Source organism: Neltuma alba, unplaced genomic scaffold (genome assembly GCF_004799145.2).
Source record: "Neltuma alba isolate B1F8T4 unplaced genomic scaffold, ASM479914v2 tig00006538_pilon, whole genome shotgun sequence".
Classification (NCBI taxonomy): Eukaryota; Viridiplantae; Streptophyta; class Magnoliopsida; order Fabales; family Fabaceae; genus Neltuma; species Neltuma alba.
This window is the reverse complement of record NW_021634492.1, coordinates 35,850-54,735: the sequence shown is the minus strand read 5'-3', so window position 1 is coordinate 54,735 and position 18,886 is coordinate 35,850. Positions and strand designations below refer to the sequence as shown.

The 18,886-nt window shown below is 32.5% G+C and overlaps 1 protein-coding gene across 1 annotated transcript; it reads left to right on the top strand.

The window, feature by feature from the left end:
- Positions 1 to 15,234: 15,234 nt before the first annotated feature.
- Positions 15,235 to 16,471, top strand: LOC114750595 (cold and drought-regulated protein CORA). Its single transcript, XM_028939190.1, has 2 exons — positions 15,235 to 15,346; positions 15,886 to 16,471. Exons 1-2 carry the CDS (start codon positions 15,241 to 15,243, stop codon positions 16,233 to 16,235), a joined length of 456 nt encoding a protein of 151 aa, XP_028795023.1. The 5' UTR covers positions 15,235 to 15,240; the 3' UTR covers positions 16,236 to 16,471.
- Positions 16,472 to 18,886: the final 2,415 nt, after the last annotated feature.

Here is an 18,886-nt window from a genome sequence, read left to right as displayed (position 1 = left end):
TTGATTATTTTGAGCTAGGAAATGAATTATACATGCAAAATTGTGTGGGAATAGCAAGTGGAATTAATTTTTGAAAGGTAGGAAATCAAGCTCAAAAGTTAGAAGCTAATATAGCTCAAAGAAAACAAAGTGTTGATATTGTTGATTACCATAGCTCTAATGAATGAATGCAAATAATGTATTGATGCATTTATGGCCATGAGACATCAAGAAAAAGGAATGGCAAAGGTTGAGCAAGCAATATTAATGGTTGGAAGCAAAGGAGAACAAGAAGAAAGCTTAAGGATACAAGGTAGTGAGCTTACCTTTCTTGTGTGCTTGATGTGCATTATGTTGTTTGATGATGATATGAGATACTAATGTTATTATGATGCTCTTTTTTATTGATGTTTTCTATGGCCATGCATGTTTATGCGAAACATTGAGCATGAAGAAATGTTGCAAGCAAGCATGAACTAGATTAAGTAAGCATGTATATACTTGCATCCATCTTGCATGCATAAATAGTAATGTTTGCTACTGAGATTCTTGCGCATCTCACTCTCCCTTAACCAACCATAATAGGTGATAATGGTCAAGCAAAGGATGCATGCAATGGAAGCGAGGAAAGAGGAAACAATTATAGAAACTTATTGTATTACATTGTATTCTTTGTATGCCAATGTATGTTATGAACATGCCACTACTATTATGTGATGTTAAATAATGATGATGGTATGTATGGCTGACTATAATAATGTGTGGGAATAACTAATGCATGAATGGAATGGAAAGGTATTATGCAAGGAAATAATTAATTATAAATTATTAATGTAAGTTATGGGGATAAAGCATCCTTAAAGGAACCACACATCAGTGATAAAGTAGAGGTAAGACAAACAAATGATTCTACCCATAAAATTTGATATGGTTAAAGTACACATCTTGAGCTTTAAAACAAGAAGTAGATCACTTAAAACAGATGTGTGTGCTAAGAGTTATGTTGGATCAAAGTTGGGACAGAGAAACTGAAAAGTACAGTTTTGACCAAATAAATAGTAAACTTCAACGAATAAACTATATGAATTGGCAAAGGTTAAGTCCAGTTTTATATTTTTTTTTCCTTGTAGAGAAGTGAAAGAGGTTCAAATAGAATTTTGAACCACCTCAATACGAGTTTTATATAATTAGTTATATTTTTTAAAGTTGGACTAAAAATCTGAAAATTAATCAGTGAACAGTAACCCGAGAACCTAATGCAAAATTTCAATCTATGGGCTTGTTTTATAAATCGCTTGAACCCTAACGCTTCCAAACACATACTCTGAGGGGTTAAAGATAGGATGTTTTAGTTTGTTTGACCGAAGGTGCTGACATGGATGCTAACATGGCTTAGAGAGTTTGATAAAAAAGAGTGAAGGTACAAATATGCCTATGAACTTTTGTCATATGTTCGCCGAACACCATACACAAACCTAGGGTGTATAAATACCTACTATCATTCCAAAGAATCCTAAGATGCTATAGTTGTTTAATTCATTAAAGATGACTGTCTAACTCAAACTTTTGAACAAACAAGGTGACATAGACGTTAAGTTAATGTTTCAGTCTTCCTCCTTCAAGTGTAAGCCCATCCTCTTTGCAAACTAGAGGAGACGTGACAAGAGCAGTTGAAAAAGAGTAGCGTTGCTCTTTTTAGAAAAAGAGAGACTTTAATAGATGAAATGAAGGAGTAAGTTTTATAGAAAGTTTCAGCTTGTTCCTCTTCAATGAAAGTACAATGGCAAGGAGAAAATGTCATTGGGATCGAAGGGAGATTGAAATGCGATCGTTTGAAGGGAGGAGCGAGTTGCACTTAAAGGAGGGAGACTGAAACACTAGCTTAGGCTCCATGTCACCTTTTGTAGTTAAAAGTTTGAATTAGGAAGTCATCTTTGATGAATTCAACAATTGTAGTATTTTAGGGTTGTTTTGAAATGATTATAGGTATTTTTAAACCCAAGATTTGTTTATGGTGTCAGGCACACATTTAGGACAAGTTCATAGGTATATTTGCACCTTTACTCTTTTTTATCAAACCCTCTAAGCCACATCAGCATCCATGTCAGCGTCTGCATCAACACCTTTGGTCAAACAAACGGTCAACATTATAATAACTAACGGTCATGGTATTTTCGTAATTTTTTGAAATCTTCATGTGTATTTTTACACCCAAAAAGTTTATTTATGGTGCTAGATGCACATTTGATATAAGTTCATGGGCATTTTTGCACCTTAGCACATTAAATAATCCTCACATTCTTAATAAATATCTTAAAGTATCAATATTAAGAATGTTTATTGCATATAGAGTCTGTCCCAAGAAGTTTCGCAAGGGCATATTTTGCAGATGAACAAGATATATTGAGGAAGGCGTTGGGGACTCCTAACCATTTTGGTCTTCTTAAAGGCGTTAGTTATGGAGTCACCAAGAAGGATTACTACAAGTTTAGATAAAAGCCCTCTTCATCATACACTCCTTTTCCTGTAGAGTTTATAGAGTTAAAAGAATTAGTGCGCTAGTTAAAGGAGCAAGTTAAAGCACAAGTACCCCTAATTAATCAATTGATCAAGAATCAAGCACCACAGACAGCTCTGAATCTTAGCCCAAATAGGAATGACAGCCACACATTTCCCTCCTGAGATATAATACTTCTTGTGTTTATACGATTACATTAAATTATTTTCATATCATACTAACTTGATTATATGTTTGTTCAGGGTGAAGCTAACGTTCAATATGTGGCGAACAACCCTAAACATCACACGGTTGCAATGAGCCACATGTTCAATTTACTGAGGGAGAGCATGATTCATAATGTGCTTCTTCATGCTGATCATGTTAGGGCATAGTTGAACACTGCCATTAATCCTAATTATGCCCTTTATATGCCTACCCTAGATGCAGAGATAGTGGCTCAAGCTATGGGTAGCTTTGTTGCTTGGCCTGGCCGTTTTCTTACATTAGGACAGCCTACAAAAGTATATATGTATAGGTTAAAACCTTTAGTTGATTTAAAATAAAATCTATTTTAATTACAAACTGTGTGTTTGTTAGACTAAATGGAAGAAGAGCTTATTGGGTGATCACTCATTATCATCGCCACAAAAGTAGCCCTCTGAGCCCGTTCAAGCAGTATCATTAAGATTCTGAATATGTCTTGAGGAATATGCAGTTGGGGCCAGATTAAAATATGGAAGTTCCTTAACGATTCCCCTGGATTTTGAGCCAAAGATGTATGGTAAACCCTTGTTTGACTACGTCACAAATAACTTTTATATCAGGTATTTCTTAAAACTTTAATTAAATACTTAACTACTTAAACATTTATTCTATTGATTTTTTTATTTGTTGATTTAGTTATCTCTACAAGAATTTTATAATCCCTAGTGGCCTCAATGAAAAATTCAAGATTATCAGTCCCCACACTTTTGCTGGCCACGGCCCTGATATGAAGAAGAAAGACTTATCCAAAGATGGCGGATATCTTCATTTGTAGGGTAGCAAAGACAAGGCAGACTTTGTTTTTGGCACCTTACTATCAAGGGTAGTATACTGAGCTTCCTTAAATTCTTTTATTTTCAAATATTTTGTAATTTTTCTAATTATCTTTCTTATACTTAAGGGACACTAGATACTGATTGTGGTTAATCTCACAAAGCTAAGGATTTGGTATCTCGATTCTCTTCATAAGGATTTGACTAATTGACTATTTATGGTTTCATTGTTTAATAAGTAGCATTTATATTTATTATTCATATTTAATTTAATTTCTTGCTTCAATATAATTTTTAACGATCATTAATATTCAATTTTATTGTCTTTTCAGGGCTTTATAGCTATACCGCACAGATCAAGCCTTACCCTACCCCTTGATAAAAAATGACCAATTTGACAAAGCGTTCTCATGAAAGAAAGTGAAGATATTCATTACCATTATTTACTATTCTACTAAATATGGTTTATTTATATGATTGACTAATATAATTTCCTTTTCTATTCTTTATAGTGCCCATGTAAGCTAAACAAAAGCTCCGATTATGGGCATTGCGTGATAAAATTCATTAAGGAGATAATTATGCACAATTCTGACACAATCCCTGTGAAGGTAATATCCATTTGTTAAAGTTCAATTTATATATTTTAGAATTATACTTAGTGTGCTTTACATTTATATCTAACTTCAATTTGCTTTTGCATACTGTACCTTACCGACACATATTGCACAGTGTATTCATCCGCTCAGATAGAAGAAATCATTGAAGAGCTGGCAATGGCTTTGTACCGTCAGTAGGCACAAAATAGATAGGGAGGTAGAAGAGTGATTTGGTTTCAATATTATGCTGTTGGTTTTTGGCAATTGGCCAATTTTGGTTTTAGTTGGTTTTTTGCTTTTGCCTTTTGTACTTGCCCAAAATTTTGATTTGGCTTAAGACAACATATTGTATGACATTTGGTTTGTTATTAAGATGTATATAATGTAATTTTCTATCTGGTACGTGGTTAATTAGATTCATATGACTAAATTATTGATTGCTATATAATGGTTTGAATGTTGGCCTGATTCTGTTTATCGAATAATGCTGTTTTGTATGAAATTTCATAATGTAGGGGGTTGCTAGAAAAGCAATACCTATATTAAAAAAAATTCTGAAATACTTGACGGTTATTAGTCTAATACCGTCAAGCATTCTTTTTGAGTAACCATCAAGTATTTTCAGAATAATTGATGGTCATATGAGTAACTGTCAAGTAATTGAAGCCAGTAACCGTAAAATTAGTAACCAATACTTGACGGTTTTAACTTCAGAATGGTCAAATATTATCTAAAATATTTGACGGTTAATAACTATCAAATGTTATCCAAAGTCCTGGCACGTCCAGGATTGGTCTCGGCATGTACCCAATCTTGACATTGGGAGGTGGTGACAATAAATAATAATACCGAGCTCATCGAGTCTAGTAATTAGAATGAGTACAATCTAAACCCCTTATATACAAGCACCTTGCCCACACATGCTAACACTTGCCCGGACCTTGTCCAAGCTTGCCAAACCATACAAGGGTCCCTTGGAGTGCATGGACAAAGACTTCGGGAGCCATGGCACCTTCAGCCTTCTGCCCCCGCTAGAGACTTGTGTCAACCGGTTCACGAGTCGCGCTTTATCCATCCAAATATATGACACAAGCATACTTGACGGTTTTTACCTATCAAATATGAGCAAAAATAACCATCAATTATTATGTTTTTTATAGTAGTGTATGCACATCTTGTATACAAAGTGTAAGCTTCATCTTCATTATTTACAACTTGACCCAGGTAAATATTTTCAACATCAGAGTTATATGTATCTTCAAAGCTAGAACTAGTCATAGATTTTTCTTTTCCCCTCATATCTAACTCTGATTCATTTGCTATTTTCATTCATTACAAAATCAAAAATACTTCAAAATCTCCAATAATAAAAGTTAATTCAATCACAGGCACTTTTTATTGGGAAAAATAAGGAAAACTTTTTCTCCACAACATACACGCATATATAAAAGCAAATGAGACCCCAGAGCATGAGTACACAATTATAAAATAAAGTTCTCATCATAACCCTAATTTCAAACATATATAGGAGACAATAAAGCTTCCAATTTGAATATTGTAAAAATATTCAAGGCTAATTTAACAATAGAATCATCACGTAAAGATTATTTGCTTTGTTGGATGTATTCCTGCATATTTATTTATGGGAAAATTACACACAGGTCTCACAGAAGACAATTTATTAAGAAAAAGTCTATTGAAATCCAGAAATTCTTTCTAAGTCCCCAAGGACCTACGGGTAATAAATTCTAAATGTGATATTACCTACATACCCCCATTAATTTGAGTCTGTATTTTCCCCGCCTTAAACCCTCAGCCATTCTCTTTGCCTATCGAGTCCATCTTCATCTTCGCAACTACCCCAAATCACTCTCAGTGTCGTCAGTGCCAAATCTGAACCCAATTGTCATGGCTTTTATCTTATGTGTGGATATGGTCTCTTGGGTGAAGTAAGGAACAATAGCATAAAGAGAATAGCAGCGTTTCAAGAAAGGCTCTCTCAGACTACTCCTTTTTCGGTGACTAATGCTCTGTTTTTCGGTGATTGATGCTGTGCTTTTGATAAAAATGAATAAAAATGACACTATAATGCGATGGTTAAATGTCTTGTTAATGGGTACATCGACGGTTGTTAATGTAACTGTATGACTTGTTATTAACAAGGGATCGTGATAGGTTGATATGAAGGATGACAACTTCAAGTGGGAAGCATTTGTTTTGTTACCTCCATATAGGGGGACAATTTATTAATGATGTAGAAGGTGGAATGCAATATGTTGGAGGTAGTGTGAGAACAAAAATGATAAAGGAAGGTACATCATATGAAGAATTTAGAACAATGGTGGGAAAAGAAAGTAATTGAATGGTTATAAAATTCACATTAACTTTTGATAAGTGTACATTTGTGGACCTTGTAGATAAAGTGTAAATTTGGTACAGTTACATTGTACATATATATATAAAGTGGTAAATGACATTTGGTTGTAATCTGATATAATATTATATCTCTGTTTTGCTGTACTTGTAAATAGGTTGTCATGGACTTGTTATCAGATGCCGTGGAAGTTGTCATTAGCAATCTGAATTAAGTTACTAATATAAAGTGACATTTTTCCTACTTGCAGTGTTTAGTGATTTCTTAACGCATGATTTTAGTGTTCAAGTTGTAATATGATATGATAGAGAGGCTGAAAAGAATTAGTTTTGATAAATTGTTAATTAATGCTTACTGATTACTTATCATTCACTACTGTTAAGGTTGTTAATGCTTGCTGATTACTTGTCATTCACTACTGTCAAGGTTGTCAATGCCTGCTGATTACTTACCATTCACTACTGTCAAGATTGTTAATGCCTACTGATTACTTGCCATTCACTACTGTCAAGGTTATCAATGCCTGCTGACTACTTATCATTTACTACTATCAAGGTTGATGATGCCTGCTAATTACTTATTATTCGTTACTGTCAAGGTTGATGCCCACTGATTACTTGTCATTCATTACTATCAAGGTTGTTAATACCTACTGATTACTTGTCATTTGCTATTGTCAATGTTGTTAATACCTGCTGATTACTTGTCATTCACTACTGTCAAACTTGTTTCTTTTTTACAGAGAGATTGTTTTTATCAAATTCTTCATAGAGTAAAGCCAGCACTATTTGATGAAAAGGACAAAATTGATAAGGAAGTCACATGGACAAAAGTACATGTGCAATCTGACACGTGAATTGTTGTTTTGCACAAAAACTAATTGTGTTTGAGTTTTTAGGAGATAATGTTTATTGACTAAAGTACTAGTATTTTTTTTCAAGGACTCTTATGGAGTTTATGTTTTGAGTTGGTTACAAACGTGGGACGGCAAGGAGTATGGTGATGACGGCTACACAATGCCTAAGTACTCTGCTCAAGAAATCCATAACGTAAAGGTTAGATGCTTGTAGTGGCTTGTAACTCATCAGAACAACTTGCATGGTGATCAAGTGCTATCTTTGCTATGAGTAAACCCCTAAAGCAAAAGGAAGAAATAAATAACCAGTATATATTGTATTTAGTATTTTTTTATTTGACAACATAATGACAACTGAATGTAAAGTTCATATTTTTTTTTTTACTTCACAATATAATGATAATTGACTGTGAAGTTATGTTAATGTGTATTGACATTGTTTACTAGTTATGAAGTTTTTTTTAATGGCATTCATGTGTTTTGATAACCACAAAATTCTTTATTCCAAACCCAGATCATGTCTAGAAATAAAGACTTAATAAAACTGGATAAACAAATATTAACCATGATGACATGATAGGTATATATCACAGTCCTCTCTGCCAGATCCATTTACAATCTCAACAGAAGCTTTTGATAACCTGAGGAGAAGTGATTAACAGCTTCGGTAGTGCCCCTGACAACTTACTCTGTAAGATACCACAGCTTCTAAAAAAATTGCACTATCATCTCATATAATGACCTTAAGAATATAATGGGAAGCATTTTTAAGTCATTAATAGCTTTAAGTGAACCCAATAGGATTACAACAGATTTTTATTGTAAATATTCATTTACAACCTTAACGACGGCTGTTGACAACCCGAGGAGATGTGGTTAACAACCTCGACAATGCCCCTAATAACTCACTCTGTGAGATATCACAACTTCTACAAAAATTAAATTATAACCAAATCATATCATATTACAACTTGAATACTAAAATCATGTCTTAAGAAATCACTAAACACTGCAAGTACGAGAAAACAGAGATATGATATTGTATCAAATTACAACCAGATGTCATTTACCACTTTATATAGATATGTACAATGTAACTATACCAAATTTACACTTTATCTACAAGGTTCATAAATGTATACTCATCAAAAGTTATTGTGAATTTTATAACCATTCAATTACTTTCTTTTCCCACCATTGTTCTAAATTCTTCATATGATGTTTCTTCCTTTATCATTCTTGTTCTCACACCACCTCCAACATATTACATTTCACATTCTACACTATTAATAAATTGTCCTCTTATATGGAGGTAAGAGAACAAATACTTTCTACTTGAAGTTGTTATCCTTCATATCAACCTGTCACAATCACTTGTTAGTAACAAGTCATACAGTTACATTAACAACCGTCGATATACCCATTAACAAGACATTTAACCATCGCATTATAGTGTCATTTTTATCAGAAGCACAGCATCAATCACCGAAAAACAGAGCATCAGTCACCGAAAAAGGAGTAGTCTGAGAGAGCCTTTCTTGAAACGCTGCTATTCTCTTTATGCTATTGTTCCTTGCTTCACCCAAGAGACCATATCCACGCATAAGATAAAAGCCATGAGGATTGGGTTTAGATTTGGCACTAACGACACTAAGAGTGATTTGGGGCAGTTGCGAAGACGAAGATGGTCCTGATAGGCAAAGATAACGGCCAAGGGTTTGAGGCAGGGAAAATACAGACTCAGATTAATGGGGGTACGTAGGTAATATCACATTTAAAATTTATTACCCGCAGGTCCCTGGGGACTTAGGAAGAATTTTCGGATTTCAAGGGATTTTTTTTGAATAAATTATCTTCTGTGAGACCTGTGTGTAATTTTCCCTTTATTTATAGCAATTCCTTAAGGTCCTAATTTATAGATTTACTTGTCATGATCAGGTGAAGCTTTTCGATTTCCATGTTGCATACGTTGATGGTTGAAAAAGTTTATTTAACTTCTTTGCTTGCTACAGGATCAGTAGAGCGTCTTTTTACTTGTGAAATTAGAGGGGAAGGGTGAGAGACAGTAGTGCGGGGAAATGAAAAGCAAATGAAGTGCTTTTTCTCTTTTTTTTGCAAATTTTTTCCTTCTAATTTTTGTGTTTGCAGGCTAATATTTAAAAAGTACCATATCAGATTAAAATAATGTGAAATGTTCTTTTCTTATTGGTTAGACCACAAATTACGTGGCACTCTAGGTTCACCCAAGCATCTCTCCAGATTTCTGTTGCATTTAGTAAGTTATATACCATTAAGTGCGCAAGCACATATGATTTCTGTAAATTATGATAGAGCAGCTTATAAAAATTAATTGATACTGCAAGATCATATGTCTTATAAGCCATTTCTTGCCAATTGTAATGCCATTTAGGTATGATGGAATTGGGAGGCATGGAAATGGAAATGTATTTCATTTCCATGAGGAAGTTTGATTGGCACGATGGAATTGAAAAATTTTCCATTTCCGGTTCCACCAAATACGCGGAAATGGCTTCCATGAAGACCCAAGATTTGTAATTGCATGATCCATAATTCATTTTTGCCCCACCACCGTTACCTTCTCACTCCTCCCGCCTGTCAGCTCTCACCTACCATCGGTGAGCTTTAAACTCCTCTGTAGATCCGGATATTTTCCGGGAACTTATTTTTCGGGAACTTGTGTTCCTAAATCTCCCTTCACAAATCTCTACCTCTAGCGATGATCGATGATGCCTCATTCTCTCAGATATATTCTAGATATTCGACGCCTCCAACTTCGTTGGCGGTGGTTGTTATCTGAGGCTTGTGTTCCCAAATCATCTCCATATCTTCAATTTCTCTAGCTTCGTCTTCTTCTTCCTAACTTTGCCAGAGCCGCTCTGAAATGTTCTCTTAATTTTCCTTGCTTCGCCGCTTTTGGTGTAGGATCCCATATTTTTATGGCATTTGAATGGCCATCAAGTTTCACCAAAAAAAAGAGAAAGTATCAAAAGATTGGTTGGATTTGTGTTAAATCCTGGCATTGAGATAGCTGAGCAAAATCCTTATGGAGATCGATTTGTAAATATCTTTATAAATATTTTCTGAACTTATAGACATGTCTTAGATTTGATGAGTTCCAAAACCTAATTCACTAAACATTTTTGTCCCAAAAAAAAAAGTTGAGCTGGATGTAAACAAGAAGACTAACGGTATTAGGTCAAACGGAAGGGCTTAATCCCTCACACCATGGCTAACCAAGGTAGGAATCTCCGTTAGGAGAAGTGTCCATATTTAGTGTCGATAGTGTCTCAAATATAATTATCTCTAATGAGAGAATACCTATGTTTTAAGAGGGAAAAAAAAGGATGTAGCCAAGAAAAATGGGCCGATGAACTTGTGCGTCGGGCTTGACGTGGCCAACGAATTGATCTGGGCAAATTTCCTTTTCGGTGATACTTGTCTGGGCAATTTGCAGAAGGAAGAGAAGGCTTGATAAATTGTTGCCGTGATTTGATATTTTTGGGAAGAGAATCAGTTTTTTCAGAGAGGGCTTTTTAGTATTTTTGTACAAAAATTAGGTTTCATTTCCAGAACACCCCATTTCCATGTCCATTTTTATATAAATCACTTTTAAATCCTATTTTCATTTCTATTTTCATACCCATTTCTATTTCCATCACAATCAATTCCACTATACCAAATGTGCCGTAAAGAAGAACAAAAATATAGTGTCTAAATCTTCTTTCAAGAAGACAACATAATTAAAATTTTCAATTTGCTAAAGACATTTAATTCTTTTCAATTATCAGGTTTTAAAATTAGTAAATATTTGCAAATCAAATTGTTATCCTGAATCCTAATAGAAAACTATCCATTATTGTAAAATATCTTCATATTTTTCCATCATGTTAGATGATGTAATCTGCGAAGAATTAAAACAATTTCAAGAAAATATTAGCTAAACAAAAATGAACAAATATAATTATTAAATTAATTAAAACATCTCAAATAATGAAAAAATAACATGCGGGGCCTAAACAGGCCAGTTCTTGATGGACTTAAATTTAAATGGGCCAGCCTGATGAATTCAACCTATTTTTCTGACTCTATAAATAATCGTCTGGAAATTCACCTATATTAAAACTACCAATGAATTCTTTGTCCATTTTGTACTTTTGTGTTGTTTCTATTTAAATAAAGTATTCACGGGCTTTTGATTCTTGCCTAATTTGTTACTCTAGGGTCACAACTACGGTGTGAACTGTGAAGCGTGTTTCCTACCGACGTCTATTGATTCATAAGATACTTCCCAAAAAACATGAAAACAAAAAAAATCAGATCGTATTGACTGGTTCGACCAAAAAATAGAAAACTAATGGTAGTCTAGTTTGGTTCAAGTGCTAAACTAGCTAAAAATCGAACTAAAAGGAAGCTGATCAAGCCAGTATAAATTGGTTTGAATGATTATATTATTATTGATCTTTTTTTTTATTTAGCTCCCAATATCTCTGTTATTATAGATTTGAATAAATTTTAATGATAATTTTGGTACTAATAATTATTAACTTTAGTTATTGAGAAATCGTAAAGCTCAAAATTTTCAATTTTATTGTGCTTTGTTATTGTTATAATCAAACTATCATTGTATTTTTTTGTATTTTGTTACTATTGATTATTAATGTTGTGGTATTTTATTATTTTCAATTCAATATTATTTTAATATAACCGGTTTGACCCCAGATTAATCTACTAATAGTTGAATCACTATTTCAGCCGATTTAGTATTTAATCCAATTTTTTGTCCCCTGCTAAAAAAAATAATATCACCATCTTTGTAATTATTTCAACTCCACTTTGCACCAAAAAAACAAATATTTGGCAGCTTTTGACTTTATTTAATTTTGAACATGTTTTTTGTAGAAAAGTAAATTTGCATTAATAAACAAAGGTACATAAATTATATTATATTTACTTTTCAAAAAAATATTGAACAGTTTATAATTAGAGTAACTTTTTAATAATGCCCAAATAAATTTTTGTCAAACTAATTTTTTTTAAAAAAGTTTACCCAAATATAAAATTATATTGTATTTTTATGCTGGCATTAATCTGTAAAAATTTATTAGCATAAAAATCACTTTTAATAACGTAATACGAGTCAAACTACATTTAGAAAATTTTCTAGAAACATCACATTGAGCAATCCAAATCATCATTGAGACATCGATGGAGCTCTTGATCCTTGACTTTTTTTTTTTTTATTTTTTATTTTTGGTGAAGATCCTTGAGGTTGACCAGTCGTGCGGCCTAAACAAGTTGTTCACATTGAATGCATTCGCCCACATGTTCACAATTTATTAGTGATAATTAAATGCTCATTTATTTTGATTCTGCCCCTTTGACCAATAATATGTACATACTCAGAAAAATTATTAATGAGGCACATGATATTCGTACATGATTTATTGTCAAGATAGGCTTCAATTTAGCCATCGACTAAAATATTTTGGAATATACATTGTTTTAGATTTATTTTAAAAATAACAGCAGGAAGATTTTTCTTTTGCTTAAAAGCCGAATTTTTTTGTCGGCGAAACAAAAAGCTCAATATTTTTTGTGAAGATTGTTAAAATATTTTTATAATGAAACATATTACATTATTATATAAATACAGGTTAAATAAAAATGAGTCAGTTTATTTTTTAAAATTACCTTATGATTAATTTCAATTCAACTCCCAAACCATTTTCAAATCTTTCTGAAACTTTAAATATCACTTTTGAGCATGAAAGTAAGCTTGGGAGGATTACAAAACATTTAAAAAATCTTTTGGAAACTTTATCTAAGTTTGGTTTAAGCTTAAAAATGTTAGATCTTATCATCTAGGCATTTTTACAAAAATTCTATGAGCTCAGGGCTAAAACACTACTTCTCCTGTTCTCTTCGTAGGCTACAATTTTTAGAGGGTGACTTTAGATTGGCAGTAAAAAAACCAGTGATTTTTTTTAATCAATTTGACTTTTAGAAATATAAGATTGGATAAAAATTAATTTATATAACATGATTTGTGTTTGGATTGATTTTTATAAATAATTAGTTTGTAAAAGTAGAAATGTGGCTGTGTTTAAATTAACGGTGAGGAAAGTAGTTTTTATTTCATCTTACTTAAATTTTAAGAAAAGAATGAAAAAGCGTATCTCATTGAAAATTTAATTGGTAAAAATGATTTAAATCAAAGTATTAGTGTTTCATATGTAATAAATTTCCAGAGTATACCAATATTTAAATTCAAACACAGCCAATTAAATGTAGTGTTTCAAAATACTAGTATGTATACAAATTTATCAAGCTTTTCTCACCAATTAAATTTCTAATGAAACTTTTTCCCAATTTTTCCCCAGTTTTATTATTTATTTTTCATTCTTTCAATATTTTTATAAATATCAAATTACTAGATCTCTTGGAGTAATTCTATCTTTACATTGAAGTAACGTAGGATCCATTTCAAGACCCTTCTCTCTTCTTCTCTCTCTCTCTGTTTTTTTTTCATACAATGGTCATTTTTTCCTCTCACCATAGTTAAGAAGTTGAAAGCAGCTCCATCCTGGCGGCGTATGCTTTTTAACCATTTTTACAGCCAAAAGCCAAATTGATGAAAAGTTCATCCATATATACGTAAATGTACTAAGTGCACCTTTTGGGATGAAAACGTAGATCCAATCATGAACTGAATGGATTTGGTTACATGTAGGATATGCATAGATATTTAATGTTTTTTTTTTTTTCATGTTTATCCCAATTAAATTTACATATCCCTCTCTTCCTCACCCATTCTTTCTCTCACGCATCTTCTCTATAAATAAGAGTGTTTTGAAAAATAAGTTTTCTTTTTGGTAAAATCTATTGCATCTAGCTCATTTAACTATTTCTTTATCAACATAATTTGGTTGTTTGTATTTTATAAAACTTTAAGTTAGCTCCCTTCTTATAATAGAAGACTTTCTTCCTTAAGCAAGGTGCCGAGTTTCCAAATCTGTCTCCAAAATTCTCTCTTATTTTGTTTTTTGCCCCCCATAAAATTCACCTAGTTAATTCATAATCCATAAGATTAGAGGGTTCAAGTGGCTAACAACCTTGTTGAAGGCTGATATATAAGTGCTTGGATGAGTCCAATGAGATGCTCCTTCGATCCTAAATATAAGATCTTTATATACACTACTATAGAGGTCTTACATTTAGAAATAGAGGAGTATATCCTAACCTTAAGTTCCAACTCACCGTAACTTTTACTTACCAAAAAAATCTATTTTATTTACCTACACATCACAATAAAGATATTTTTCTTTCAATGCAAGGTTAAGTAGTTTTAGCTGATCAGCTGAAGTTTAATTTTCATGATGTTGGTTATATATATATGTAAGACCCATGTCACATGTCTATTAATATTCTCTCAACAATGATCAAGTAGGAAAGGAAGAGAGATAATTAAAAAAAATGATTCGGGTGTTTTACCAAAAAAAAATCATATTAACTAATTTAGTTAACATTCTTAATCTACTTAAAATGATTAATTAGGTTTTATATTAGAGACATGAGAATATATTAAATCCCTTTCCCTCAAATTAAATCATAGTGATGAGTCAACCAACCCATTCGATGCAAACATTAATTCTGTTTGAATCTTATGGCCTCTAATCGTTTCGTTGTCGACCAAAGTAGAAAAATAAAAACATCTGATGAAGACAATGCCATTTAGATAAGGATAACAATTAATGAAAAGGCCACTTGTTAACTGCCAACTACTCGTAGGGCCCTTCCTCTCTTCTGGGGTCTCTAGGGACAGCGTGTATATATATTGGGTACATGCACAGGGCTATTCACAAATACTATCAACAATGGCTTCCAAGTTGGCCTTTCTTCTTCTTTCTATCTTTGCTATCTCACTTCTGATCTCCTCGGAGGTCACAGCTAGAGACTTGTCTGAGTCTTCCTCAAATAATGGTGAGATGAATCCCTTTGTTGTGAACCTCTCTCCAGTAGTGATGCTTTTCTTTTAAAAATAAAATAAAATATAATCCTCCACTGTGTAATTTCTATATTTTATTCATTTGTTTTTATCTTGCCTCGTCACTTTAATGCTTTAGTTAAATATTTGGTTTTTTGCACCAAAGCTTATGGGATCTCAAAACCTGCTATAATAACAAAAATATCCCTCATATAAGAAGGAATATTATTATGTTGTGCAAGTTTCCTTCCCCTTTTTTTGGCCCTGAATTAGTAGTAGGCTGTCTAGAGTTATTTTGGGTTAATATTTTAACCAGAAGTTTTATACAGCAGGGATCGATGTATCCAATATGTCATAGTATATTATTATTCTGTGATATTTATATTATGATGGAGCTATGTTTTGGTTCGAAATCCTTACATTTTGCCGATACTTAGCCATAAAGCTATTATATAAAAAGCAGAAAACTTTTTTTGTCTATATTCAAGAGAAAATCTACTATGTATTTCTCTTTTCTAACCGTTCTAGTTTGCAGCTGAGGTAGACACAATGAAACATGGAGAGGTAGAAGATGCCAAGTATGGTGGTGGCGGTTACCCAGGCCGTGGAGGCTATGGGGGTGGCGGTTATCCAGGCCGTGGTGGCTATGGCGGCGGAGGCTATCCTGGCCGTGGTGGCTATGGTGGTGGAGGATATCCCGGCCATGGTGGACACGGTGGTGGTTACCCAGGCCATGGTGGCGGTGGACACGGTGGCGGCGGACACGGGGGAGGGTATTGCCGCTATGGATGCTGCGGTGGAGGGTACGGAGGAGGCTGCAGAAGATGCTGCTCTTACGCCGGTGAAGCTGTAGATGCACAGCCAAACACTGAATCTCATAACTAAAAGTATTATGCATCAAGTAATGAATAAAGCTTGGGCTTACAGGTGTATACCAGGGCTTCACTTTCTTATAGGAGTGAGGTTTCAAGCCTCAAGTGGTCAAAGTAGGATTTGTGTGTAATTTCCATATTTGCACTATAAAGCATGAATATGATATATGCACAGTACTGTGAGATTGCTTTTGGCAATCAAGATATGAAGATGCAATTAATAAAAGAGAAGTTTGGCTATTATTGATATCCTAGTACGTTACAAGTCCTCATTAACGAATTAGCAATATGTGGTTTACAAAGTTCAAAATTTTTGCAGTTGTTAAACTCGAGATGGAAGGTTAATGAATTAAGCTATTAGTACTTTACAATTCCAGATTAAATATCATTTTGGAGAGCTTAGGCTCGAATAAAAAACTAACATTAAGGGTTCATTTGGTACGGGGTAAATGGAGCAAATATTTTAATGAATTCTATAAATTGAAGATGTGGGGTTAACAGCTTTTTACTAATTTGTTTCCTCTTTTATCTTACATATTCTCTTTATTAATGTTTTATAACCCCATTTTTCTAATTTTTTAAATTGATCTCATTAGAATTTCTCCTCTCTTTCTTTCCTTTGCAATTTTCTCATACCAAGCATGACGTAACAGTGAACTTCAGAATGTATGAAATGTATTGGTCCGAAACTGAATTTGCAATGAAATTTTTTCCTTTGCAAAAAAAAAAAAGTCACTAAATTGATTAACCATGAAATTTCACTAATTACCGATGGTGCTAATTTTGAAGCCAGCCTATTCCAACTTAGCAATGAATCGTAGCACCTTAAATCTTTGCATGAAAAATTAAATATGTGTGTGTGTGTGTGTTTATGTATACATAATTATTGAAAAATACAAACATGTTATATGATAATTTCAATTACTTGTATGATAAAACTCTAATGTTATTTACCTATTCCAATTCCCATCCCGTTCTCATTTCTTGCAAATTCGTTCTAAATACTAAATATCGCCTTGATATATATATATATATATATATATATATTTGTGCCCCCCTTCTTTCATTCTACCTAGTCCCTCCCTCCCAATTATTTTTTAAATATTATAGCTAAATTCGATATAAAGGAGAATCAAAATGTAACTTTTTTTAAATTTCTTTTTTACTTATGCTTCTTCTTTTAACATTGACTTTTCAGACAAGATATTTTTCAGGAATAAAAAGAATATCCATAGCATTATATATTTTTGTAAAAATCTTTTAATTTTTATTATTTTTTCGCTATAACTTTAAACATCAAAGTTCTAGTTGCAGAAATACGAAAAATACAATCATCCAAATATTCGATCATAATAAAAATCTAATTAATTTATTTTTTCCATTTTTTTGTGTGTGTTTTTTTTATTAAATACCTTGATAAAATAAAGTATTCACACGCATTTGACTCTTGCGTGAGTCCACTAGCTAGGACTCTAGATCGCTGGAGGACAGTTTGGAGCTTATTGCCACATGGATTCTAAGTTGGATTTTAAAAAAAAAAATACATTTAGTATCATTTTGAGGTTTTTTTTTTCAAAAATTACTTTAAAGTTGAACCATTTTTTTAACTGCTGCCTTTTTGGTTTTTTTATTTTTAATTTCTTTAGATGTGAATTCTCTGAAACCAATTTTTCAATAAATTATTCAAACAATTTTTTGCATGTCGAATTTTTTATATTTATTATTTCAAGTTTTTTAATCATATATAACCATCGTCATTTTTTATTTCATATGAGTTTATAATTACAGCTATTAAATACTAATATTTTAAAATTAAGACACATGGCTATTTGACATAACGGATATAAATAACTTGATATGAGTATTCTCTTTTTTTGTCAAAGGTTTTTTTTATATAAACCTGTACAAAATTAAATCACTTTAGATTAATTGAGTCTTATCCTAACATCAGTTTGCAAAATGAAGTTATTAGAATAAAAATGATTTTTATGGAGAGTAGTCTAAACAAGTCCTAAATTAAACTTTGAATCCCGAGGGAGTCACATTGCATTGAGAATATATACCAAATCAAACTATATTTAGAAAATTGTCTAGAAATATCACATTGAGCAATCCAAATCATGATTGAGACAACGATTGCGCTCTAGATCTTTGAATTTGATAATTCCTGTGGACAAAACAAGTCGTTCACATTAAATTCATTGACCCATATCTTCAATATTTATGAGTGATTTTTTGCCAACAATATTTATGAATGATTAAATGCTCATTTATTTTGGTTCTGCCACTTCAACTAATAATGTACATAATTCAGAAAATTATTAATGAAGCAAATGATATTTCGTACATTTTTTTGCCTGAAAATGATATTTCGTACATGGTTGATTGAAACTCAGGATAGACTCTAATTTAGGCATCGACTAGAATATTTTGGAATTTTCATGTTGAGAACTATTTATCTATTACTATTATAAGGAAGGGGTATCTGCAGGACCATCTAGAAGCGCGACAAGTGACACAACGAGAAAGGAGATAAATGCATCAATTTTTTAATCATTTTGAAATAAAGAGTAATCTCTTTTACTAATTAATAAATCATTTAATAATTGTTTTATTATTGCATATATTGGTTGCCCCACGTTTAAGATCATGCAATATGGAACG

Coding starts and splice junctions, on each gene's coding strand:
- LOC114750595 (XM_028939190.1), top strand. CDS start 15,241: ATGGCTTCCAAGTTGGCCTTTCTTCTTCTTTCTATCTTTGCTATCTCA. Junction 15,347..15,885: donor TGAGTCTTCCTCAAATAATG/GTGAGATGAATC, acceptor TCTAGTTTGCAG/CTGAGGTAGACACAATGAAA.